Consider the following 27166-nt stretch of genomic DNA (forward strand, 5'->3'; position numbering starts at 1 on the left):
GCCTAAGATGGTGCTGCACAAAATGTTGACGGGGGAAAGTTAAAATGCTTTAGTTATTACCTGTGTATACTGTTATCCAACATAAGGTAAATGTGGGACAAATTATTCTGCTTTCCTTTACAGGGCAGTTTGTACCTTGGCAGTTACTAGGGGAAATTTTACATGCTATTAGTCCTCATGTTTTAATTGATCTGCTGGTAATTTGTTTGTGTAACTAGGTAGGTAGTTTTCTTTGCCATGGTAGCCTTTAAAAAATCTTTAAAATCTGGATAATTTGATAATTTGGTCAGACCATTTGTAGCACACAAACCATATTGTGTGCCTTTTTATTGGAAGTAAAACCAGAGTCAGAATGATCGCAAGATGTAGTTTTCTCTAGTTCCAACCTGCTTGGGATGATTGCTTGTATTTATATAAACTATTCATTAATTGTTAATTCCTTTCTGTGTTGCTGTATAGCTAACAGCATGGAACATAGGCAACAGTGAATTTTATTCACCTGCCATTCTCTTTTTAAAAAAAGCCTTTTTTAATAACATGATAGTAACCTGAGGGGTCATTGCACCTTCCTTGCAGTATTTCCAAACATAGCTTTTGGTTATGAATTGTTTACAAAAAGAAAAAAGCCTTTCAGAATTGTATGCTGATTTCTCACTTCTCTTATGAATTTTTATCACCTTTTGACCTAAGGTGAGTTTTCTCTGCAGCCAAATGCTAAAAGCTTGGTTTAAAAAAACAGTTTTATGATTTAGGCTCTACTACAAATGTCTGCTAACATTAATATTCAGAAAAAAGATTAATGCTATGTCAGTAGGCTTAAACATTCTTTTAACTTCCTTCCTGTCTCAATGGAGAAGTCAGCAAACTTTTAAATACTTTCTTAGGACTTTTAATTTTTTACATATATTTCCCAATAATTTCAAGCATACTAGTAGAAGAAATATGTGGTGAAGATTATATGCCCTTTTTCTGGACTGTGCCACAGGGTTTTGTATTGATACAGTTACCTTGGGTTTGTACTTCAGATTGTTTGTGCAAGAGACTTATTTCTCGCCAGAACTAGACATACTGCCTGCTCAAAGTCAGAGACTGACACAAATATCTGCCTTTATTCATGAGCTTCCTGGCTGTTCTTTTGTCTGACTTGTGCCAGAATGAGAATCTGCCTTTTCTTCTTGGGGATTTCTTGACCCACAGTCTGAGTTCCTTGGTGCGTCATTTGCTGAATCGTCCCTGTTCCTCAGACTGACCTTCTCTTGATCCTTTCTGTAGGGTCATAAAACCAGGGCAAACTGGAAGAATCACTCAAGGGCTCAGAGGAGGAGCTGAGTGCTGCTCCCTGGCTGCAGAGGGGGAGCCCCACTTGTTCTGGTCTGGGGAGGTCACTCACACACGGCCCTGACAGAGTCCCCTGGGAAACACAATTTTGTGCTAATTCCCAGATTCATCTCAGCCAAAGGAGGAAGCGTTAAAGGAAATTGATAAAATCTAACACCACTTAGAAAAATTGATGTATTACTTACTATTTTTGCTGTCAAGAATGTCTTTTTCTGCAAAATCTTAAGTTTTGTTTATTGTGGTTGATTTGAAGCTTTGCTTTATGTTCACAGTACAGGTTTATTTCCAGCCATGTTGTTGATAAAGTGGACATTGAGTATTCATAGTACATGTGAAATCTCTCTTATATGTAGGTTGTTTGATATGCAGCTTTGATTTTACTTTTACTTCTTTTGTTTCTCATCCTGTCTAGGAAATCAGGATTTCAAAAGTCAGTAGTTTGGGTGGAGAGTTCAGTGAATGTTGGTTTCCGTGTTCATCATATTTAGACACTAGCTAGTGTCTAAATATAAAAACTTGTCTTAATGCTTTCTTAATTTGTGCTTGACGTCTGCAACTGACAGTGTACAATATGTTTCCCAATGGGACATTTTTTCTTTCACCCCACTGAATTCCTTTGAACGTCACTTGAACTTTTGCACATTTCTTGCAGATCTGCTGTCTCCCCCACACACCTTTTTTTAAACTCCACCTAAAGCTGGGAGCTTGTGTGAAAGACTTAGAAAGCCTTTTTCTATGCTTGTCACTGAACACTCGCAGTATCTTTTTGTCAAAATGCTGTGGAGCAATTAGAGTGTTTTGAGACCTAAGTTTTGACTGTTGTAATTAATTTCAACTTATTTTATCACCTGGGATTTCTTTGTGCTAATATATGCTTATAGATATATTTAACAAATAGACAGTGATGAAATTACTGCTATAGTCCAATGTATATGTGCATGAATACAGTAATTGCTAACAATAATTTTGAGGGGTGGATTTAAACAAAAATACCTACCAGACATTTTCACTTACATTTTATTCCTTCCCTTCCTTGCTCTAGGTCTGTATGAATAGGCTTAGCACGGTGATAAAGTAGTAGAAGTTTGGGTAAACCAGTGTTTTATGATTTAAATGAATGTAACAGCATTTTAATGTCTGTGTGTAGTACCCAGAGTACCTAGAAATGTAGCTTTGCCTGTTTTATGCACAGGTAAGGTCACTGGAGGGTTGCATATGGCTTATGATTTTCCTTACCCTGAAACACTTGGGTGTTAGTTCCTGGATGAAGTGGGCTGACTCGGTGATAAATATGAATATGGGGTTTGTCATTTTGTACATTATATTGTATTTCAGTGGTTTCTGCTTCATTTGTTGAAATTAGTTTAAAACCAACAAAAATTAATGAAGTGTTAGTGTGTGGGTTTGGATTTGTAAATATTTGTGGATTGTGTTACATCAGAAACACTCTACAAATGTAAATGTTTGGCTTTTTCTTTCTCACTGTGAACTCGTATGTCTTTTGAGGCTGGTAATCAAATGCAAAAAAATATTTGGTTTGGAGATTAGCCTCTGGAAGGTGTGTAAGATAAAAAACATTAGAACAAATGATTGATATTTTTTCAATTTGTGTGCTTAACTCCCTTCTGTCTAAAAGAGTAAGCTAAACTTTTCAAATAGTTATTTTTATCTGCAAAGTCCCTTAATTCTTCCTCCCCTATTTCTTACTCTTGAATACAGATCCTTTTGGTGTATATCTTGTCATGCAAAAGTTGTAGGTTGGAAGGGAAGAACACCTCTTTTTTTCCTCCGTGTGAAATTTCTTAGGTAGCAAACTTGAAGAATGTTTACTGGTAGAAGCATAAACCTGGCAGTCAAAAGATGTGAGTGGTGCTCACAGGGTGATTCTAGCAAGTCTGATTTATTTCTGGCTTTTTCATTCTGTGAACTGTTGATGGAAATAAGAGTACATAAGGACTTATTTACTCATCCTGGAAGCTCCCAGACAAAAGTGGAAAGCGTTCTGGACATTAACAGTAATTTGGCTGCTGGAAGTTACCCAAAGTACTGGCAGTGTGCTCTTGCTCTTACTGAAAAATAAAGTAGCAGTTCTTCTTTCTTTCATAAGCGAATTTGTGTTTGGATCCTGCTCAGCAGCCTGTTGTGAAAGTCATCACTTCTAATAGCACAGTGCCCCAGGGACCTCCACAGGGCATTGACAGGCTCAGGACTGACTCAGAGCTGAAATTGTTGACACTGCTCATCTAGAAAAATGATGCAATTACAACTCTCCTCCCTGCTCTGGGAAAGCATCTTGGATCTCCTCATTCAGTTTTCAGAGGTGCAGTGAGCCAATCTGACCAGGGTGAGTCTTCCCTGCTTGCATATATTTATCTGTTCCTGTTCTTTAAGTCTTGAATATTTCCTGCAGGTCACAGACTGTGCATAACTGAACTGTTAATGGCTTTTGTCATATGTTAAAATAGAGAATTTCAGACCACCCTGAGTACATGCTTGGTGTTGAGAGGTTTGTTTTCCCCTGAGAAACTGATCTCTTCTGTTCCTGGCTCTTGCCTAGCATCTGTCTGGGCTGTTCCTCATCTTGGGGCACATGTGGGAGCACAGTTCCTCCCTATGATGGCTGCAGCAGCATTTTTAGGTTAAGGAGCACATTCCTGCTGTCACCTCGTTGTTCTGCCTCTTCTCTGCAGCCAACTGCTCTCAGCTGTGCTGGCTGAGCTGCCCTCAAAGCTGCTGCACACCATCACTGATCTTGTCTGCCTCTTGGGAAAAAGAAACAAAACCTAGGAGAGACAAATTATTGTTATTTTTGAGTTGATCTGTAGTCCTAGAAACAGTCACATGCACATATGGAAAGAATGGTGTGGCACACAGATAGGAATAAGTGGTGGGGACAAAGAGGGAAGAGAAGGAGGAACTTGTTGAACAAATATTACTGTAGACACCCCTGTTGTGAACCAGGATCTGTGGGTTTATTTCTTTAAAATGAACAGCAAAACTTCCTCTCTGTTTCTGTTCATGAAACTGACTGAAGCTCTGTGTGTAGGGAGGATGGTGATTTATGGATAAGTTTGCACTGGCTGCTGAAGATGTCTGTAGTTGAGCACATCCCAGACACCTCCCATTGCACACATGGGTCCTCCCCTGTTGTGTCAGGTACCTGGGGCAGGTACAGAGCTGTTCCTCAGCAATAAGGAACCCATGGCAGTGGTGCCAGCTTCAGCTGTACCTCAGGAACAGTCACAACGGTGTTTCAGCTGTGTGAAAGGAACCTAGTGATTTCATCCCCTGTTCTGTCACACTGTTACTCAGAGAAGCTGATTCCATTTGCAACTGAAAAACTGGCATTAAAAGATCCCCCCTTGTTTCTGTAAGTGAATTTACAGCAGTGATTTCTGTGTTGTTTTTGTAACCACCATGTCTGTCAGTGGGAGCTGAAGCACAGGCATTCTGCTGTCCTTAACATCATGCGTTCTTATCTAATTATATATTTATTTTGGAAAATATAATGCTATTACACAATAACTTAATTATTATTTTATGTGATATTTAAAGCCCAGCATTGTGCTTCCTGCCACAGCTGAACAGACATTTTCCTCCAGGAATTATGTGTTTCTGGAAGTATGAGAATAAAGTCCAGCAAAAAAATTAAGTGCCAACAATGATGTTTACTGTAATGAATTGTTATAGTCCAAAATTATTTGTGTCTTATAAGCTTGGGACTACTGTATTCCTAAAATGTCTTGTGAGTATTAATTTATTTTGTTGGCACCTTTTGTGGGTGGATGCTGGTATTATGTCAGTCCTTTTAGGGGAGAAGAAAGGGGATACCACACACCTGGAATGTGTCAGAAGAAAATTCATAGGAGGGATGAAAGAAATGGGTTTAAATTCTGTCCTTAAAACACATGAGTTGTCCTTCTCATACAGGGGCTAAGGGCTTCAGAAGGTTTTGAGAATTTGTATATTCACAAGATGGAAATATGGGATTACAAGGGAGAAAAATAGCTCTGGAATTTATTGTGCTTTAACTACAGGATGTGGTTATTGAAGTAATGTTCTTGGGCTTTTGGCAATGGTTGATTCTCAGGCCTGCTCTTAAAACTGTGCTGAACAACTTCAGTAAGAGTTAGAAGTAACCAGAATTTTTGACAGCTGACATTAATTGAATGGGTGATTTGTGCTCCTACAGAAGCTGCAGGGAAGAATTGACCAGTGAACTCAAGTTTGGTTGCTCTTCCCAGATCTGCTCCTGAGGTGCTTCATAGCACTGGTTTTGGTTGAACACTTTCCTTGTGTGTAACTTCTGGCCTTCTCCTTGGGGTTATGTGGAGAATGTCAGGTCTTTGAATCATGATTAACTTCAAGAAACTACCAGCAGGTTGGATCTTCAGGCTATGACTTATGTCCATCAGTAGTTTGTATTTTGTTGGGGCATAGTATTCATGAAAATTTGTTGTTTCCTTCCTCAACATCTGAAGATAAACTTGGGATGGATGATTTGTATAGTTCAATTACATTTTCATTGAAGGATATTGCTTTTTCTCAGTTTTGAACGGTTGCTTCCTGGATTGTAATTTCTCAATTTTTGTCACTTTTTAAAAATCTCATGATGCCATTTGATCTGATGGTGAATAGTTGATGTTGCATTATTAGTTAGGTAAATTTTCTGTCTCTGTTGGTAGAATTAAGTCTCCCTAAAATTAATCAAGGACTGTACTTGTTACATACATGATTGTTTTTGTGTACTCTGTGCTCTAATACTCCAAATTTAAAACAAAGGAAACATCTGGAAAATAATAGGGTTATTACTGAGTAACTGAGTTACCTTTTTTAATACTGTAAGGTTTTTTTGGGTTTTTTTTTTCACTTTTGACCAGTTTTAGCTTGATAAAGTTCAGACAGTTAAAAAAATGGAAAAAAACCCCCAAACTACCAAAACACAATAAAGCAAATCTGTGCTGCAGGTGCAGCATTGATCCAGCAGCTCAATACCACACAAATAACAATTTGGTAGGTGTGAAAAGCAACTGCTGCTGTAGCAGCAAGGTGCAGGGCTCATAATGTAACTGGTTAAATGTTCTTTGGTCAAAATGAAAGCGCCCCACAAGCTGTTGCTAGGGAAATAGGCGCCTGTGGTTAGTGTTGAATGCAGAGAGGCTTGTCTGTCTTGCAGATCAAAAATTGGCTCCAAGTACTTTGTGTATCACTTTACTGCCGGAAACTTGCTGCTTATCAGCAGACTGGTCTCTGCCTCTGAGGAACTTCAGTTACAAATACAGAGAGAACCTTTTTCTTTTTTAACTCTCTTCCCTTTACATTACAAGAATATACCGTCCCCAGGACCCGATCCCAAGGACATTTCTGTGAACAACACCTTCTTCCTCTGTATCTAAGAGGAATCCTGCATACAACTGTTTATCAAGGGCTTTGGACAAAATTATGTTTTTAAGCATAGCTTTTAAAAACAAAAAAAGAAGCAAAAATCAGCAAAACTTTGTAAGCTTGGTAGTCATTACTTTAATTCTCTAAATTGCATTGAAATTTTCTAAGGTGTGTTATAAGTATGAATTACTACAACTGAGCATCTTCATAAACATGGGATGCTTTTTGCAAACTGTCACAGTTTATTTTTCTAAAAGGCATTAAAATATTTCTGGGATGCTCTAACTATTCAGCATCCTCATGTGCTGCTCTCCAGATGACTCTGGTCCATTTCAAAGGAACATGAGGCATCTCTTGTGATTATCAGAGACTCATCCTTAATACTGGACACGTAACACAGTAAAAGTAAAGCAGCAGCTTATTTAGACATTCCAAATTGAACATGTAACAGGTTTAACAAAGCCTTATTTTTATCTTCTTTTACGCATGCGCAGACACAGCAGATTTATATCTGCCTTTTCAGATGAACTCTCTGAGATATCTTGTGGCTTTTCCTCTCATCTCTCTCCAAGGCTGACAAAAGCCTTTGTCAGGGTTTTGACCTTTTTTCATAAGAATCTTTTCCAGCTTTCACCCAACTTTTATGAATGCGGATGCATGTAGGTTTTGGCTAGGTACAGCTAACTCCTGGCCAAAATCTAATGGAAATGGCCACAGCTCCCCCAGGACTTAGCTATGAGCTGGACATTTAACCCACTGTGACAGAGTGGAATGCCTATTTTGAGTAGTGTTTCAAGTATTTTGTATATTTTCGCAAAAAAATAACAGAAAATGGCAATAGATTTACTTCAGTTTTTGTTCTGATAAAATACTTTGCATCCACTCTGATTTGGTTCCAGATTATTTGGCAGTTGCCCTTCTGCTTTCCAAAGTGGGTCCCTGGTGACAGAGCAGCGAAGTAAATGTTGGTACTGTCTCTTCCCAGCACAGCTGTTTAGCTTGAATCAAGTTCCTCAGTGCCATCTTAATTCTGATTTCATGTTCTGGGCCTCTCTTTGGGTCATTGTTTCAACATTTCTGTGTAACCATTTAGTCCTGTTCTGTGTTTGTTCCCCTGGTGAGCCTGTGCTGGATTCAGACAAGGAGCAGTGAGGATCCAGGGCTGCTGCCAGTGCCTGGTACTGTGCTGAGGTGTTGAACTTCTTTGGCATCTTCTCACATCTGAAGAGCTGTTCCCAGAATGTGTATGAAGAGGATGAAACAGGAACAGAGTGAGACAAAGCCAGGAGTGGTTACGTGTGATATGAATTCCCCTACTAGATCCCTGCTGCACTGGGTTCAAGGATGGTACCTAACCATGTCTTGTCATCATCTGATTAACTGGAGACACAGTTTTCACAACATCCTACGAATATGTACTTCTGCCCTTTTGTACTCCAAGACACTAAGCAAACTTAGTGTCAGAATCTCTTAATTTCCACACTAGCAGTAGATAATTCTTTACCCAGAGTTACAAGGCCTAGGGGAGGAGTGTTTTGTTGGTGTGTTTTAGGTTTTTTTTTTCCAGCTGTTTTTCTGCCATATTGTTGTATTTTCTGTTCTGCAATATTTTAGGTTGTTTTGAATTACGTATTTTTTAATTTAAGTTACCCTTCTTAGAGTGGTCTTTTTTTTAATTGCTGACGTTTGATCTTATGTGTAACAAAACTTACTGAAAAAGTAGGGCTTTCATTATCTATAATGCTGTGAAAGTCGGTAAAACATTCTTATCCTATTTTTAGCAGCATGCCCTTTGCTGTCATGCAGGCCTTGCTTGAAAAGCATTGGGACCAGGTAGCATAAAGATGATGCCTCTCATCAGTCTTGAGCCTTCTTCTCAGACTTTTCCATCTGTGATTTTTTTCAATCAGGTTATATTCATGCTGCAGCATGTCACACTACAGTTAAATACTTCTTCTACTGATTGTCTGAGTAAAGGTTCATAAAATGTATGATGGAGATTGAGTAGATTTTTCTTCCTTGAACTGTGAAGGGAAGAAATAAAGTGTTGTTAATGCCTAGAGTGGTCCTTGGGGTAAAGATTCCCTGTCTTATTGCAGGTTCCCGTGTGTGTGGTACATCAAAAGATTTAGTGTCAAGGATTTAACCTGAGTGGGCTGCACTCAGTCTCCTGCAGGAATTTCAAAATGACCAAACAGACTATAGTGGAGTGGAGAAATTTGGATTTTGCCAATGTATCCTGTTTCCTGTAATGGTAAGCAAACAGCAAGCATGGGTTTCTTATCAGTGGTCCCAGGAAAAAAAAGCCTGGAGTAATCTGCTATGCAGAGCTCAGCACCGCAGTCTGGGTAAAAATGCTTTCTCAGTTGTGCTGTGGTGGGTGAACACCCGGCCCTGGGGGCTGGCTGGGTGCTGAGCAGTGTAACCTTCACTCAGGTGTTCGTGATGCCTCATCTGGGAAGGTTCTTCTGTAAACCTCACGTAGCTGTGAAGCAGTAACTGCAAGCTGTTTTGAGAAGTGACTTTTGCCACATCCTGAAGATTTGCCGTATCTGTGGTATTATTTCAGGTTTGGAACTAACTGGTTCTGTTTTAATACTCTTTAACTGGCCTTAGTATCAGCAAATCCAAAGGATAAAGCTGCTTGAGGAGAATTTAATTTAAAAGTGTCTGCTTTGTTTTAGCCGTGCCAGGTGAGATATCCACGTTTCCCCTGGTGAGTCAGTGCTTTGCATGGTGCAAGTTTCCTGTGGCCTGTTGGGACTGGGAGCAGTTTGACAGGGCTGGCTGTCAAATAAAGCTTTGGAAATGGTAAGATGAAAGATAAGATGAAACAAGAAGAGTGATAGTGATTAGATCTGTGTTCAGATATTTTAGTATCTTAGTAGACAATCAAAACTTAGTGTGGAAACAAAATTCCATGAGGCATGTTGGGTGTCACTGGAAAGCTCTCACTACTTCTTCATGGTTCCCTCTTTGTGATCCAAAGCAGCTTACCTCAGGCCTTGTCAATATTTGGCTCCTGTGGCCGTTTGTCTGGATCAATATAAAATATACATACAACTCCTAACAAGTTTTTATTGTGTTACTATCAAGTGAGACTGAAAATAGATTTCTGAGGTTTTCAGTTCTTTATCATTGTTTTATTTCAGAATGACTCCACAAAGGACCTTCTGAAACCTGGTATTACATTTTGGAAAACTTGTGAAAAAGAACTGTGGGTGTTTGACAGCTTTGTGTCCTGAGGTAGGGTATGACTCTAGAAGCAAAGCATTCCATCAGAAATGTCTGTCTCTTTGATGTTGTTTTAAATATTTAACCTCCAAGGGAGGGAATTTCTTTATTGCAAGTGTTAGTTTTAGTGGTTTTAGCTGTGAAGTATGGTGGTGTAAGTAATGTTGCATAGTTAGTTTGGGGAACGTTAAATTCCCCTGTAATTAATAGCATAGAGAAATAAGATTTTTAGAGCAAGGTATTTGACAAGACTTAGTCTTGAAGTCATTAAATAAAGGGAGATTTGATTTAACCACTCTCCTTACCTTCCCCCTTCTTCCTTAAATAGTATGAAGACTTTGATTTTGTAAAGGGCATTTTATTCGTTAACAAAAATATCTGTACTCCCATACCACCCTGAAGTGCACTGCTCCAAGTACTGATGCACAGTCACATTCCTTCTGTGTCCATCTCTTGGCCTTGGGCTGAGTTTTACTTCAGAAGTGAGATTGCTTAGGGAGGAGTTGAGTAAGCAGAAATCCAGCTAGAGACAACCATATTTGACAAAATTATTTAGGAAAAAAATACTTGGCTCTGTAAAAATTAGAGACTGGGAGAAAAAAATTAATGGAAACTGAAGTTGTTGTTGGTATCAATGCATTGTTTGAACTTCAGATGCCAGTTTGTATTTCTGTTCACTTCAGTGGGGTGGGGATATTGTAGGTAAGAGAGAGAGAGAGGAGCCTCCTTCTCTGTTTTACTGGTTTTACATGGACTTCACTGAAATGGGAAGTGATTTCTTATCTTATCCAGGGCAGCTGTTATCTTTTTCCTTCCTTGTGCCATGCCATATTATCATTGCACCTGCTCTGTGCAAATACACTATTTACCCTAGAGGTGGGCAAGACTCTTTTCTATGTTAAACTGCACATTCCCCTTAAATAACTGTGTGAGACAGGGGAAAAAGTGACAGCAATGTGTGATGCCCATTACACTCTTGCTCACAATAATCTTTAAAATTTTTCCTAATTTTTTACTTTTTTCACATCTGTTGTATCTAGTCATAGCCAGAGAGTCCAGTTATAGCCTGGTACTCTGACTCTGCCACATCTGTGCTTCTTGACTGCTTTATTGAAATAGATTATCTGAGGTATATTCAAAATATTGCAGAACAGGTGACAGAGAATTCGTTCTAGGTGTAATTAATTATACTGAGCTTAGAAAACTTGTCAGACTGAGCTTTTTGTTTGCTATTTGCTGTAATTCTGTAACCTAAATAAGATAATGCCTGAAAAAAAAAAGACCGTTCAAACACCTTTCTTGAATTTTTGTTTTATTGCTGATTTCAGTAAAGGCTTGGTATTACCTAGTGTGATGCATTTTTTTTTCTTAAAAAACAGATGCTCTGAAAATGTCAGGAGTTTTAATTTCTGTGAAAATCAGGGATATTCTCATAGAAATTATTGGGGCTTAGACACACAGAGACTCTGTGCCTATTCCTGTCTTAGCTGAAAATATTTTTCCCCATGGTGTTGAAGTTTAATGTTCTGTGTTTCAGTGTTTTTTTCTGAAGTTTATATAGCTCAATATTGCAGGTTTTAGTACTTTCAATAATGGCGCAAGCACTCTGCTTTTGATATAATTAAATTGAGATTACTCAGTGAAAAGCTATCCTGGCTTCTGAGGACACTGTGTTCAAAGACATGAATTTTAAATAGGTCTGAAAACTGAAAGTGTAAGGGGAATATTGACTTTTGCAGTGGTAAGTTCAATTTTAAATCAGCTAAAATCAGAAAATCTATCTGTAAGATGTGACAGGGGGTCGGGAAGTCAAGAAATAATCACACACCTTGGTTTTGAAAGATGCAAAGCACAGCTCAATTCCCTTCTGGTGAGATGTATCTTTTTACACCCTGGAGTTTGCTGCTTATGAAAACCAGTATTATAAAAGGGCTGCTTCCTCCCCTGCCCTGCTGAGCCAGACCCAGCACTTAATTATAAGGCTTAATAGATTTGTTGGTTGAACCATTACGTGTTTTCACAATAAAAAGTACCTTAGAACAGTAGTAAACTCTCCCATGTAGTTCAGTTGCATCAGTCTGGTTATATGGACTCTTTTTTTCTTTTTTACTGACTTAGTTTGTGAACTTAAATTACCAATAGGTTTTCTGAACCATATTCTGTTACCATTTTCTGTCCTTCCTGGATCAGTCACACAGAGATTTCTTTCTGTGACTATAATCTTTTTCTTCAAAGCACATCCTGTAATAATAGTGGTATTTAAAAATGAGCAACAAACACCCTGCCCCCACAGGGGCACAGCTTTAGCAGTGGTATTCTTGATATTTTTTTCCTTAGGCTGTGGACCTGTGAGAAGCGATGAGTCAGTTTAAGAGCTCACTGCTGTGCTTGCTTTCCTACTTGTGGTTTGCTTTTCCTTTCCAAACCCCTGGCCAGCTCTGGAGCTCTTCTGTGCCTCTGCTACCTGCTGCACTCCCCCACCCAGACAGGGAAGTGACCTGCCAAAACCAGCTTTCTATGCTGTATTTGGTGAATGCAGTGTGCAGAGAGCCCAGCAGGAGCTTGATGCAGGTACCTGGTACAGGATGGGGGCTCTGAGTGTGTGAGACTTCTCCTTTGGCTGGTCAGTGCTGGCTGATGGTGTTTAGGAAACTACAGCCTCTGTTATTTCACATCCTCCACTCGTACAAGAACTGAAAAACTGACTCCCAATTAAACAACTCGTTACTTATTCCTACTTTAAAAAGTATTGGAGAACAAACATTATGAGAAGAAGCAAGCTACTGAAATAAGAATGTGAATCACAAAGTTCAGTTTCAATGCTTTCTTTGGAGTACATTTAACACTATCATTGCCTGGTTTTCAACATTCAAGGGCAAACCCTAAGTGATGTAGTGACACTGATTGCTCTGATACATCATGGTTTGTTTTTTTGGCTTTTTTTGAATAACAGATTACTTTTTGTATTGATTTGGCTTTTTAATGTAAATAGAGTTCTGAGTGCTGATGTGTTGAAGCAGGTATGCTCACTTTTTGTGAGAAAATAGAAGGTGAATATAAATAAGATTTTTTTTTCCTGTATTGCAGAAGGGGCTTTCAGCAATTAAGTGTAATTAAGGAAGGTGATATTTCACATGAAAAACTTCAAAATACATATTAAAAAAGGTTCATCTTTGTAAAAAAACCCACTGCTAGCAGACAGATCATTAAAAACACACCTGTTCTCCACTCAATACTTTTGTATGAGTGGAAGAAGCTAAGGTGGCTGCAGGCTAGCATTTGAAAGCAAAGTCTAAAAGGAAGAAGTGTTGTCTTTGACATGAATGGTATTTCCTGTGGTGCATGTTTGGATTGCTAAAGTTCATTTCCTAGACTGAATTAGTTGTGGAGTCCACTAGACTGGTGATTATTTTTGCTTGAGATTCATAATTCACCCACTAATCTCCTTCAATTATTCTATTGCATGTTTATAGATTCCTGATTCCCTTTTAATATCTGCTAATGCATAATTACAGTGAGCAATCATTCTTGTCATGGAAATTGCTAAAGTAATTTCAGAAACACTGTTGTTATTTGTGTGGAACAAAAGATGGAATGGGAATCAAAACTGTACTGTCTGTGCGGTGCTGTAGTAGTTGAAGATGAAAATGGTTCTGCTTTATTTTATACAGAAGTTATTGAGAGGAATAAGGCAATTTATATTGATTCATATGGTCCTTGCTATTAGGGCTTGTTTTAATATATCAGACACTGCTCTTTGGTAACCAGGCAGCTCTGGGGGATCAAGTCTTGAGTTCTTGGCAAAAGAACAACTAAGAGAAAAAATACTTTGTAGATTATCCAGGTGGCTACTGTGGCTGTGTTCACTTGTGAATATGTCAGGAGCTTTGAAATTAAAAACAACCGCAGCATACTTGGATTCTGTTTGAAAAGGCTTTAGTTAGTCAGGAGCTGCTGTGAATAATTCTCCCAATAGAGGGGGAATAGGATGTGGCCAGTGGCTGTCTGTCCATCCTGGTATGTGAGTGAGAGGATGGGCAGGATGGTGTGGGTTTTCCAGCCCCACTCCCCTGCCTGATCGAGCTAGCACCTGGAAGTTGCTCATGCTCTGCAGATGCAGAGAGTAAAGGAAGCCATCTCAAGAGCTGTTTTGTTGTTATCAGTCTGGCTTCTGTATCAGCACATCATTCTTTCTGTTGCTCCACTGTGCATTGCTAAGGGGAGACTGCTCTTTGTGCCTGAGCTCCAGAGAGGCTTCTAAAGAAATGAGGCTTTTTCTTGATAAGCTGCTGATCAGAGCTCCATGGCTTTATGGCAGCAGCCCAAATCTAGCCCCTATTTGGTTCAGCGTGTTTGCCATTGGTGCTTTTGGGAGTGTTTGGTTTTTGTGGCCTGTTATTGTTTCAGGGTTACATCTCTCTTGGTGTGTCATAACAGCAAATCTTCAAGAAACAATGACCAAAAAGAGTAAAAGTGATGCTGTGGTGCACAGTGCTCACATGATCCTTAAACATGTGAGCAGGAGAATGTTGGGTCGATCCTTTTTCCAGTGTGTTATACCATTCATGACAGAATCTTTTTCTCTCTCTGAAATCTACCTTCTACATTTCCAGAAGGTTGTTGGAAAAAATTCAAAGGAGAAAAGACACAAAAAGTGGGGACTTTAAAAAAGGGAAGTGGTAGTGGCAGTGGGACATACTATGCAAATTGAAGCTAATTCGGAGCTGAATTATTCATCTTGAAATAGCATTTGTGTGGTGCATTATGGATTCTTGGTAAATCAATAAAGTACTGCCAGGGAGTTTCTTTACCTAGCAGAGTTTTGAGGAGAAAATTGTATGACCCAGGGGTCATTCATAATTAGTTGCAGTGCATATCTATGAAGATCAGCCAGGAAGTAACAAATCAATGAGATACCAATCTCTTTTTTTATTAAAATGGGTTAGACTATGGAAAAGACATGTCTCTTTAATTTGATGTCCTGTAAAACTCTTCACTAATGTTCAGAGATAGTTCCAAGCTGACACTGCACCCATTTTTCATTTTTTCAGCATCAGATAACTGAACCACAGTCACACAGTATAATCCTGTAGAATAGACATTGTCCTTGGTACTGTTTTTTTGTTGACGTAGTCAGAAGCTACAGAAAGAAGGCTGTGAAGTAATTTTTCATGCATTTTAATATTAAGTAGCCCAAAACTGGATAATTTGTTCCTCATAATTGTGAATGTGTTGCTGCTTAGCAATTAATAGTTATTTTTTGAAAATTGATTCTGCTAATTGGAAAAATAAAGTTCCCTCTCAAAATACCTCTGTATCATAAAAATTACCATCAAAATCATATTTCTGCAGGTTTATTAAAGAAGGTCTTCATTGTTTTTGTTCTGAAATACACTATTAGAAGGAACTGGGACAGCAAGCCTGCCATCTCTTTCACGTAGTCGTTCACATCAGGCAGAGTGAGTTCATGCACCCCCAGCCCCATGGTAAAGGAATTCCTCAGGCTGTTTCATGAGCTGTCTGCCTCTCTGATGCATCAGAGGCCAGACTTTCCCACTGTCTGCAGTGTGTTGTCTTTGCTACTGAAATACTTGTCCCTGTGCACACCTCCTGAGAGTTTCTTCCTCGGGAAAAAACTGGCTTATGTTCAAATGAAATAATTGTGCAGTTACCTTTGACTTGGAAAATGCAGTCAAACATGATGCAAATCTTTCAATTTCTTCTTTATCTCTTCTTTAAGTGTCAGCAGTTTCTGAGACTCACTTCTTTTCAAGAGCATTATTATGCACATGCAAATGGTATGAGTACCAAAATAATTAAGTGAAAAATGAGAGGACTTTAATTATGATGAAAAGCTCAGTAATAACCAGTACAGGTGACATATTAGGTATACCATTAACTATAAATGGGAAAGATTCAATTTTATTTGCTTATAATACATAGATACATATTAATATGTTAATATATATCAGTTTATTCTGAGTATTACTGTTCAGTAAACAGTGATGCAATATGGTATTTTTTTATGATTAGTCCAAGTTTTTGGTCTTTCCTTTCTGGGAAAGAAGTTCTAGCTTTTCATTTTGCAAAAGTACACTTGTTTTTTTTGGGTTCAGTCTCACTGTTGATATATCTGGTTTTGCCTGCTTGCTCATTAATAATTGGATAGTGTGTTAATGGCTGTATTTGCCAGAGGCTCAGTATGGTTTCTTAAACTTTTTCCTGCTTTTAGTGTGAAAGCAGTCTGAATGTGTATGTGCAGTTAAGCATTTAGTTTTTGAAAGGAACTGGCTGAGATTTGGCTTTTCTGAGGGAAAAAATAATGTATCTTAGTGGGTTCTTTCTCCCTGGAGCAGTGGCCTTGGGCACCATGGTGACGGCAGTCAAGTGGCAAAGAAGCTGTGGTCCTGTTATCAAGTTTTAATAAGACTTATGAAATCCTGTTTTTCATGCTTCCCTCCATCATAATCCCCATGCCTCTTTTTTATGGCTCTTGGCATTGAATGAACTATATTCATGAACCTGTTTGAAAAACACTGGTCATTAGAAATTAACAATACAGTCTATTCCCTGATGTTCATTGTTAGCAGAACACATGTATTGCCCTGGAAACAGTATTAGAATGGAACAGTATTAGAGTATCCTTAGAGTGGATTGAAATATACCAAGCTAGATGTTAAGTATCTTTAAAAAAAGTTCAATGAATTTTGGGCTTGGACAGCTGTATCCTTTTCTCATTTTTCTATGCCTTAATTAAAGTGTGAAATGAATAAAACAGTATTTTCTCATTTTTATGATGCACGTTTTGAGCAAGAATGCCAAGTGTATTCTGATTAAAGATTATACACACACAGATGCGCACAACTCCCAAAGAGTTGTGAGCAATTGGTTATACAGCATGCTCTCAGAAACTGTGTCATTTGCTCAAAAGGAGAAAAAAACCCATGTAGTACATTTGTAGATGAAAATGTTTGAGTTGCCAGAGCCAGGTGAGCAGAGCAGCCCGTGGTGAGCTCTGCTGGGCACCACTGCCCACGCATGAGGCTCCTGGGCTCCCACCCACCAGCAGCACGCAGCCCTTGCTCAGTGGTCACAGCATGCAGGTAGAAAGTTCAAGGAAAGTTTAAGGAATCAACTGTTTTTATTCCCTCCCCCTTGGAGAACACTGTGTATGATTAACTATGAATTTACTAATCTTGTGTCTCTGCAGGATTCATCTCAGGAAGTGAGATTCAAGCTTATGGGAAGGAGTTAGAGGCTTGCAAAATAATAACTTAAAAAAATCTCATGCTAAAGACAGGCATCCTATCTGCACCAATGCAAGTTTATCTGGAGCTTCATGCTTAGAGCTGATGATGAATTGCTTGTGGTTTTGGGGAGGCTAACTCTTGCTTTTGATTGCATTGGAAATCTGAAGTTAATGCCCATGAGAAGTGAAATCAGAGAACGTGGGTTACTCGGTGTGCCTAAAGATCACAGAGGCAGCAGCGAAACGACAAAACTTCTCTTTGAAGCAGTGGCTTCAGCTGTGTCACTGTGTGCACTGGGAACTGAGATAAAGAGCAGCCAGCCTGGGAGAAGATGCCAGCTAAAGGGAAATACTTCTTCAATGAGAGCGATGACTGCAGGATATCAGACCCGCTCTACGAGAAGTACCGCTACACCAGCCAGCAGCATCCCCTCCTGCTGCTGCTGCTCTTCATTGCAATCCTCTTCTGGACTACTCTGATTATAATCTTTTTTGTTACTGCTGTGAGTAAACTTCTTTTGTGTGTGTTCAGTGTTTTCAGAGAGGATAAGGAGTCACTGTGACAGCACACTAAACATTTTTGGCTATATATTTTGGGCCACATGGTATCAAAGTTGCAGTGCTGAAAGATAGCAAGTAACTGTGTGTGTAATACTGTGTATGTTTGTGAAAGGATGGGAGGAGGAAGAGGGCTGTCAGGCACATACACAGTTACTATAAGGAGTTAAAATGTCCTGCATTTCTCATATTTTTTTAAGAGTAATCTAAGAATTATAAAACATTATGGTAACCTCTTGGTTTTTCATCAGGTTATTCCTGAGGTGATTTTTTCTTAAAAGATTTGTAGATGCTAATTTCTTTTTTTTTTTTTTTTCTCATTTTGTTAATAAAAACTCCCAGTACAATGGGTGATCGGTGGAATCAATATTTAGTTAGAAAAGAGTGGTGATCCTATAGGCATAGAAAAGATGCAGCTTAAAGATTTTTTTTTGTTATGTAGTGTATTTTGATATTCTGTAAAGAAATTTGGTGTTGTAGGAGCCCAGCTGACAGCTGGTAAGAGGAGTTGATTTAAAGATAATGTTGTACAAATGTAGTAAAGTAGCTGTTATAATCAATCCTTCATTGCCTTTTAACACTGTACTTCATGATAAAGGGTCTTCAAGTTTCTCTTTAGCAGCAAATCAAATCTTACCAATTGGACTTGTGTATCCCTTTTACCTTTTATTTCTTAGGAAGAGAAAAAAATAGCAACACTGTTTTTTAAACAATTTATCTTCTGTAAAACTTAGAGCACTGTTACACTCCTCTTTAGCAAAGTTTGAACTCTAAATACATTTCTTTGGGTACCATCTGCATTATAGATACAGTTTAGTTAGAACTTAGTGGTTTGGGGTTTGCCTTTTAAGATAGTTTGGAAAATAACAGTGGAATCGGGATAGAATGAGTATCTATAACAGTATTTATTATATTATCTCTGTATGTGTGAATATCAGAAAGTGTTCGTGCTGCCAGAGCTAGTCTACTTAAAAACCCAGGTTAACTTATTTCAAAGGTATCCACGCTGTTTCCAGGGCAGTATAGATGCATTTTTCATTTTTCAAAAGGGGACATTTAGACCAGCTGTAACCCTTTGTTTTGTTTTTGCAGGAGGCACAGTCCCACCTTGCCTTCATCATCGCCGTGTGCGCTGCCCTGGCCGTGTTTGCAGTCATGTATTTACTGCTGTGCATGGAATCCCTGTTTCGGAGGTGGCTGACATGGTTTGGAGTGATGATTTGGATCTGCTTCCTCACTGTGGGATATGTATCCCTTTTTGAAAAAGGAAGTGATTATCAGCTGTGGGAGCAGGTATGTATGTTGTGTTCATTCAGGTACTTACATAGAACTGGATGTGGATGTGTTTGTTTGGATGTGTTTGTGTGCTTTAATCTTTCAGAATGTTATAACCGCCTAATAACTCTTCTGATTTGCTTTACTGATCTATTCCAGTAAATTTTAGTTGGTATACTGTATTATAGTGCATATACATTTCAGTGAAAGAATTGGATAATTGCATAAACTTATGTGGGAATTGCATCTTTAAGTTGTAATTGAATTGGATTTTTATTTAGGATTCTTACTAAATCTTAATTACTATGAATTTGTCTCTAAGTGATTTTTTTGTTAGTAATACTTGCATTGTTAATTTATTTGGGTCACAGAGGTGTTCAAGAAATGTATAAAGAACTCCAGAGCTGGGTGTGCCTTAGGGAGCAGGTTTTTAAGTCAGTGGGAGAGGTGAAGTGAACAATAAGGATTAATGACACATCCTGGCATTGCTGGGTGTGGCTAAACTTCATTGCTTGCTATCTCTGATCAGAAGATGGGTGATTTCATGAAGCCAAAAATATCATAATTTGTAGGAAACTCCTCCTAAGATCTCATAATGCAAGCAGAAGAGTTTTAATTAAATCAGAATTACTTTTTATCTTGTTTTATGAACTCTGCCCCTTCGCTTCTTTATTTGAATAAAGACACGAATTACCAGTTAAACAACCAAAATCTGATTGGCATTGTGGTCTGGATCCAGTACTGTATGTTTAGAGTTGCTGTTCAGTATTTTTTAACTTAAGGATGTGCCTATTAGTACCTTAGGAAACCCCCCCAAAAGTATTGTTCTTAACTATAAATGCAAATATGTAAGAAAGCAAGATTTGGGTTTGCTGCTTTCAGTGCTGCAAGTGTGGTGTCGTCATGTGGTAATAATTCATTCATATTGAATTTAAGTCTAAAATAGAAGGACGCCCTATTCTGAAAAGTGAATAGATTTATTTCAGACTTTCACGTCAAGTTATGAATGGATCACTAATTAAAGCTACTGTTTAAATGCAGGTATGGCCTTTGCTTGTCCATCCTTTGCTTGTGCTTATAAAACCATCACACAGCATTCAGAACATTGTGTAATGGGGGTTGCAAGTACAGCAGAAAAAAATGTTTTTACTCCAGCTAAAATAGTAAGATATACTTGGACAGATATTTTTGTTGAATGAAAACTTACTTGCCTGTTTGTCTGATTATTGTTGTCCCAGTCAACCTAGCTGTTCTGGGAAAATATTTAAGGGCAGACTGGACCTTGAGACTTCCTCCAAGGAAGCTCTTGTCTGGAATGGCACAAGTTTAGTTGCTGTGATGAGATGGAGCTGAGCCTGCAATATATTCCTCTGATCTGGGTTGTTGGTTTCCATACATAAATATATATATATATATAAGCGCTAACAATTGCAACAGGTCTATAAATAAGGATTTAAGTTTTACAGAGATTTCCACTTATCTGGAGCAGTTTAGTTCTGCATTTTGTAAAATCTGTGCACCTAAATACATGGTTAGTGTTAATAAAGGTTATACTCTTGTGGGAGGACCAGGAAGTATTGGTTGGATTTTGTTTTTTATCAAACACGAAGCAAACATACACATGTGACTGGGTGATGTTAACGTTAGAAAAATATCCTCCAGCAGGTGAGAAATCTGATTCTATTCAGTATTGCTACCTTGCAACACACTGTTCCTGATGTGTGAGTACAAAGTGTATCCAAAGTGCATCTTCAGCTGTAAAGGATAAGTTCAGGGTAAGGGGCAAGAACAAGTGAAAAAATTATAGGTGATATGTCATGTTAACCCATTTTGTCTATGAACATATAGCTGTTAATCCCTCAGAACTCTTAGAACTACCCTTAGATCTCCTTGTGGTTTTACCTGTGTTTTGAAACATCCATATCTAAATTGTTCAGCCTGAAACTGGGCAAGAATCCTACTACTTTGCTCCTATTTCTGTAGTGATTTTGGGGATTCACCTTATAACATTTGTATGTGATTCTTTTTTATTTTTTCTTCTTCTTTCCAAAGGTGCCATTCTTTCTGTTCATAATCTTCACAGTTTATACCATGCTACCCTTTGGGATGAGAGGTGCTGTCATAATTAGTGTTGTTTCTGCTCTCTCCCATATTATTGTTTTAAGCACTGTGGTAAGTGTGGTAAGTGTGACTTCTCAAGAAAATAAGGAATCCATTCTATTTCAGGTAAGGAAATAACTTGGTTACATAATGAAATACCCTAGTCATGCTACCCTTTGCTTTTGGCATAACTATTCTGTTCAGAAAAGTTCCAGACTTCCACAGTAATGTTTCAAGTTTGTGGATTTGGAGCTTGGGCCCAGAAACCCTTGGACTTTTTGTAAAAGTGCAAATTTTTAAATCTATAGTATATTTTGTTTTTCTGACCTAAGTGGAAAAAAAGCAGGGTTGTTATATTAATTTTTAAATGAAGTTGTTAAAAATATGCCTAGTTTAGTCACAGTCACTTATCCCAATCTGTGCTCGTTCAGGTGGGTCTACCTTCATCAGGCACTGGCCACAGGGTGGATCAAAAGGGCCACTGCTCCCCTGGGGTGTCAGCAGGGCCTTGGGGTGCTGCTTGCTGGTTCAGGGCTCCCAACACTCATTAACTGGGTGTGTTCAAAGGAGCACCCCAGCTCATTCCTTGCAGGTGTGTGCCAGACTCCACACAGCGTGCTGATGCAGGAGTTTGTGCACTGGTTTTTCACAAATCAAACACTGGTGCCTACAAATAGATGTTAAATGATACCATGGGATTTTCTGTTTCATTACTGTGACTGTGGAAGTTAGATTATATCTGCCAGCTCCATCCTGGGTAATAGCAACTGAGATTTGTTATGGGATGGGGTAAGAGGAAATGAGACATGGTCTGGGATTGACTGTTTTTTGTGGGACTAATACGTGTGTTAATGAAGTATCAATGACTACCCTGCAGTAAGTAAATATTTTTCTTCTTGTGCAGCTCCTTGCCAATGCTGTAATTTTCCTTTGTGGCAACTTCATGGGTGCATTTCACAAACGCCAAATGCAGGTTGCTTCGTGGGATTTGTACAGATACACCTTAAAGTGCATTCAGGTCCGAATGAAACTGAAGATTGAAAAGAGACAACAAGTGAGTGAGCTAGTTCATGTTGTGAATTGCTTGTTTTCATTTCCAAAATCTGTATAAATTCATAAGGTTGGTGACTAATCCGTGTTGAAAGGCTTGGTCCAGTCTTTGAGATACCCACCTAGTGTCAAAAATAAAAGTTGTGCCACTTGTAACAAAAGAAGGAAGTTAAAGGGAGGAAGCTGTTTTCTGGGGCTTGTCTACATGAAAATCACAGCATTTGTAACAGGAATGTAATTGCCAGTCATTTTAGCTCCTTTTCTCCTAGAATAAACTATTCCTGGGACTGGCCTGAGGTAACTTAATAGGACATGTCCTGAAATTACTTGTAAGGTAATTTTAGCAGATAGTTTTATGCTTTCCTTGGTCACCTTTTTTTGCATTGAATTCTGAAGTGTTATTTATTCTTATACTTTATCATCTCACAAACTACTTTTCCTTTGCTAGAAGGAGAAAATTGGATGTGAAGGGAGAAAAAAAATCATATAATAGATAAAAATACTTATTTCCATAAACTCCAGTGGTATTCAAAGAATAAGCAAGGAACATGAATTTTTTACTGAAGAAGGACTGCAGAGAGATACCAAAGCTGAAACTGTGGCACCTCTCCTAGTGTAAATAGGGTTAAGAAGAGCCCTGCAAGGCTGATGTGTACCGTGTTCTCTGCCCAACAGTTATTAGATAAAAAGAAGGGGCTGAAAAGTGACTGACCTGATCAAACTGGGAAGAAGAAAATGCCACACTGCTAGTGCGATCTGTTCTCTGATGCTAATCTTGTGAGATGAGATGACAAATCTTCATGAAAGCCCTGGCAGAATTTCCCCACGCAGCCACCAGGGAAGCCTCTGATCATCTTACGAGGCAGTGTGCTCTCATTTCCTGGGCAATGTGCTCACTTCCATGGGTGTTCAGAATTTTTGTTTTGGGATTTTTTTTTAATGGTTGCTTGTTTGAAGTGTAAATGTGCTTAAGTCTATGGAGAGCTTTCTTTTCATCCATGTTGTGGTTTGTTAGGCAATTCTGGGTATCCTTTCTGCCACCTATTTTTTCTCCATGAAGAAGATGTGAGAACTGCAGTTCAGGGTTCTTCATTACTTCCTTGAAAACTGTGATGTGTCAGCCTCCCAGTGGCCCTGGGATTTGGCTGTCAGTTTAAGTTCTTCCCCAGGGTTGTCTCTCCTAGTACCACAACAGTAGCTGAGGGAAAGGAAGTGTTTCTATTTCTGGGATCAGTCTCAAACTGAACTGCTGCCTATACCTTGTGTAGGCGAGTACTTGATGCTCAAGGACTGTCTCTTCCCACTGTGATCCCAGGGTATTTCTTCTTAGAGGCAAGCACTGGTTAAACAACCCTGTCAGCTCAGTGTTGTCTGCACATGGCTGCATTGGGTAGCCAGGAAAAGGGGACAAAGACTTGGTCCCAGGGGACAGCATTTAGCATTTCACTTGGCTACACAATACGTTCATCTTTCTATTGATGTTGTCTGAAAAAGTTCCTGCTTGTAGCTGCTCCACACAACATTTCCTCTTCCATCTTTGAGGTGGGAGAGCCCTTCCTCGCTCAAAGTAGTCTCTTTTTGTCATCCTCTTCTGCCCAGAAACTTACCAGGGTCTTTGAAGATGGGGCTTTTGAGTGAGAGTCAGTGTAAAACAGTGCCCTGAATAGTCAAATAGTGGAGGTGGGTTTGGAGGAGTCTGTTTCCCGTTCAGTTCAAAAGACTTAATTTCAGTGGCGTTGCTTCAGTTTAGCTGTAGCAGCATGTACCTGACACTTTTGTATCTGTTGCTGCTTTTCCAGCATTTGGGAAGTTACAAAATATTTTTAATACTGAATAGACTGTTAGGTACAAAGCATCAGCTTTTACAGAAGCTTTATCAGACAAGGCCAACATAACATTGACATTAGTGAACAAAACAAAATATAATTTATCCAGAAAATGTAGTACTGAATACTGACATTTTTTGTGTGTGTGTTTTGTAACTACAAAGGGATGTCACACCTATGCCACAAGGAACAGAAGAAAAAATATGCAACATAATTGTGAAATCAATAATGTGGATAATAGCAATGAAAAATGTCTTCTGGAAAACCTGACATGCATTACTTAAAAGCTATTTGAATAAAGGCATTTTGGTTTTGTTTTTTTTTTTAATGCCTTCTTGCAGTCAGTGGAATTCTGCAGTTTCAAACATACTAATAAATTTAATAATTTTGCATAATTATTCCTCCGCCCCCTTTTTAGGAAAATTTGCTTTTATCCATCCTGCCTGCTCATATCTCTATGGAAATGAAGCTGGCAATCATTGAGCGACTGAAGGAAACTAATGATAACAGGCAAATGCATGACAACAACTTCCACAGCCTATACGTAAAAAGGCACCAAAATGTTAGGTAAGTGGAAACCCTAGAAATAATTGTATTAATATAAACTTCTGATTCTTATCAGTACATATGGTCCAGTGACATTAAAATTTGAAGGCAGACTTTCAGGCTGAAGTGAGCTTCTTTCCTGTTATGGGAAGATAACATGTGTTGAACTGGTGTGCTGTCTTTCATGTCAGGGGAGATACTTGAGCCCTTTTTGCTGGACTTGTTTCCCAGAGAGGACAGAGTTTTTTTCTGTTAAATGCATTTCAATAGTTATGCTGACTGTGGAATTGATGTATCTTCATATTTCACTTTTTCTGCTTTTTCCTTTTGTTCCTGTCTAGCATTCTTTATGCAGACATTGTAGGATTCACTCGCCTGGCCAGTGACTGCTCTCCTAAGGAACTTGTAGTGATGCTGAATGAACTCTTTGGAAAGTTTGATCAGATTGCAAAGGTAGGTTTACAGTTTGTGCTGTAGCATAAATGCCTTTGGAAAAATAAGTCTTTTTGCACAACAGGAGGCAGCTGGATATTAGTCCTGAAGTTAGGAAGGCAAGACTGCTTTTGATTTAAAGCTAACTGGCAAAATCACATTAAAACAAAATGTAAAACAAAAATGGGAAATTTAGCAAGTTGCTGCTGTAATTCCAGTTCTTGGGTGGGGAGGTTTATCTGTATCATTTAGGAAATTGCCTGATTGTGATAAGTGATTGCAGCAAGGCTGCTGGAGGTTCTGTGTTCAAACTCCACTGAGGAACTTTGCTGTGTTCAGCCTGAAGGTTTGTTTGACTCCAGAAATGGAGAACTCTCAGACACACATTTAAATTCATAAATACAGAGGCAACAGGCAAAGCTCAGGAGTGAGCTAAAGAAAGCTTCCTGTTACTAATGGATATTTACAAAAAAGTGTAAGAATGGGGAGTAGTTTAAAGTGGTCCCTATTAAGACATACCCTCAATACTGACCCTTCCGCCTGGCAGGAATTGTTACCACTTCCAGGTGCTGCTTGAGGTTAATTTTTTCCAGCTGTAATCACAAACTCAGGTGTTTATTTCTCACATTACAGGGACAGTATCACCTACATGTTTGTGTGTTGTGTTTGTGAAATCCTAAAAATTTGTCTGAAAAAGTTGGAAAACTCTAAAATTATTAAAGTAGCAGAGGAGTGAAATTCCTGTAATTAAACCCTTGTGGATATCATTAAATAAATTCTTAAATATATTGCTGATTAAAACCTGACTGAGATGCTAGTAACATTTTTGACTAAGTGACATGGCTAATTTTTGCATTTATCTGAATTCAGTTGCTGTTAAGTGTTTAAGCACTGACACATAAAAGTTATATCTATTGCAATTGTATTGTTGTGAAGCAGCTATAAAGACAGAGTGTTATGTTATCTTAGTTGGCAATGGCAAAATTTCTTTTAATGCTGAAGTAGAAGCTGAGGCTAAACACATTTAGTTAGGTTTTATAACTGCTTTGCAGATACAAAAATAGAAAAAATTCTAGCTTTTGAGTGATGTGTTTTAATTTTTCACTGCTGTCTGCAAATTGCACTGTAATGTCTGGATTTAGTGAGTCAAAGTCTTTTGCAACTCTGTGGTTGAGCTGTGAGAAGAGGTTCCTGCTTTTTGTGCTATTTTTGTTCTGCCAGAGAGCATTCTGTCATCTTTTCCATAATGTACAAATGTTGCAAGCTCCAATTTACCTAATAAAAACCGATGGCTAGGCTGGACACTGAGCTGGATGCTGAAGTGCAGCAGCTCTAATCCAGGGCTGGGTTTCCCTGCTGATCCCCCTGAGCTTGTCACTTGTGGCACTGCTCAGAACCCACTGCGATGGATTAAGATGTGGAGAATGATGGATGTTCCCTAAGAGCTTTAAGTGATGAGGGAGAACAGCTCAGTTTGGGAAACTGCCACACATTTGGGCTGATTTTGGAGTTGATTTATGAACTGTGTTCCCAGAGCAGGTAGGGTTGAATAGCTGGAGGTATTGGCTGACCCAAATTAAGCCATCTCTGCTTGTCAGTCAAACACTACACAGCCTTGCAGAATTAGCCCTGGCTTGCTTGCAGCCTTTGTAGTTAAAATTCTTCAGTAAAGTGTTAACAAAAGTATCAGAGGCTTTTTGCTCTCTCTCCTGCCAGTCATTGGCAGCAGTATCCTCTGTTGCACAGTTAGGAAAAATTATTTTTGCTGCCATTTAGTATTGTGAGGTTTTTATTAGCAATAGCAAACTGTAGTGTGTGCCAGCTTCCTCTTCAGTCATATTTGAAATAACAAAAAAACCCCATATTGCATCTGTGCAGCAACCAGGTTGGGCATCTGAATTTCTAAGTTTTCCCTCAGTGCTGGGAGGTTTTATGACACCTCACACTGTTACTTATGAGGCTGCCATGTAAAAATAGAGGGAAAACTGCCCATACTTCAGATGAAGATTAAAAGATAGATAAGTAGATTTCATCCTATAGATGGTAAATTCTGTGACACTTCTATTTTATTTATAGTTATTTTCAGTTGCACACAGTTCCAAGAAAAAGGTGAGAAACTAGCAAGATGGTTTTATTTCAGAAATGTTTTAAATGTTCATTTTCGTTTTCTCCA

The 27166-nt window shown here is 38.7% G+C and overlaps 1 protein-coding gene across 11 annotated transcripts in view; it reads left to right on the forward strand.

The window, feature by feature from the left end:
* ADCY7 (adenylate cyclase 7) overlaps positions 1-27166 on the forward strand; it is a 59078-nt gene that overhangs the window by 9230 nt on the left and 22682 nt on the right. For 4 of the 11 annotated variants that reach the window (XM_086847533.1, XM_086847529.1, XM_086847532.1 and 1 more), the window contains 10 exons: positions 8823-8977; positions 9160-9292; positions 9408-9534; positions 9876-9969; positions 17168-17709; positions 18857-19057; positions 21092-21265; positions 22044-22193; positions 24434-24582; positions 24903-25014. In XM_086847533.1, the coding sequence (XP_086703659.1) occupies positions 17539-17709; positions 18857-19057; positions 21092-21265; positions 22044-22193; positions 24434-24582; positions 24903-25014 (957 nt within the window). In that variant the 5' untranslated portion in view covers positions 8823-8977; positions 9160-9292; positions 9408-9534; positions 9876-9969; positions 17168-17538. The remainder of the gene's footprint in view (positions 1-8822; positions 8978-9159; positions 9293-9407; positions 9535-9875; positions 9970-17167; positions 17710-18856; positions 19058-21091; positions 21266-22043; positions 22194-24433; positions 24583-24902; positions 25015-27166) is intronic. The other 7 variants (XM_086847536.1, XM_086847538.1, XM_086847528.1 and 4 more) reach the window with 5 other exon arrangements.

Source organism: Cyanistes caeruleus, chromosome 12, assembly GCF_971803275.1.
Source record: "Cyanistes caeruleus chromosome 12, bCyaCae1.hap1.1, whole genome shotgun sequence".
Classification (NCBI taxonomy): domain Eukaryota; kingdom Metazoa; phylum Chordata; class Aves; order Passeriformes; family Paridae; genus Cyanistes; species Cyanistes caeruleus.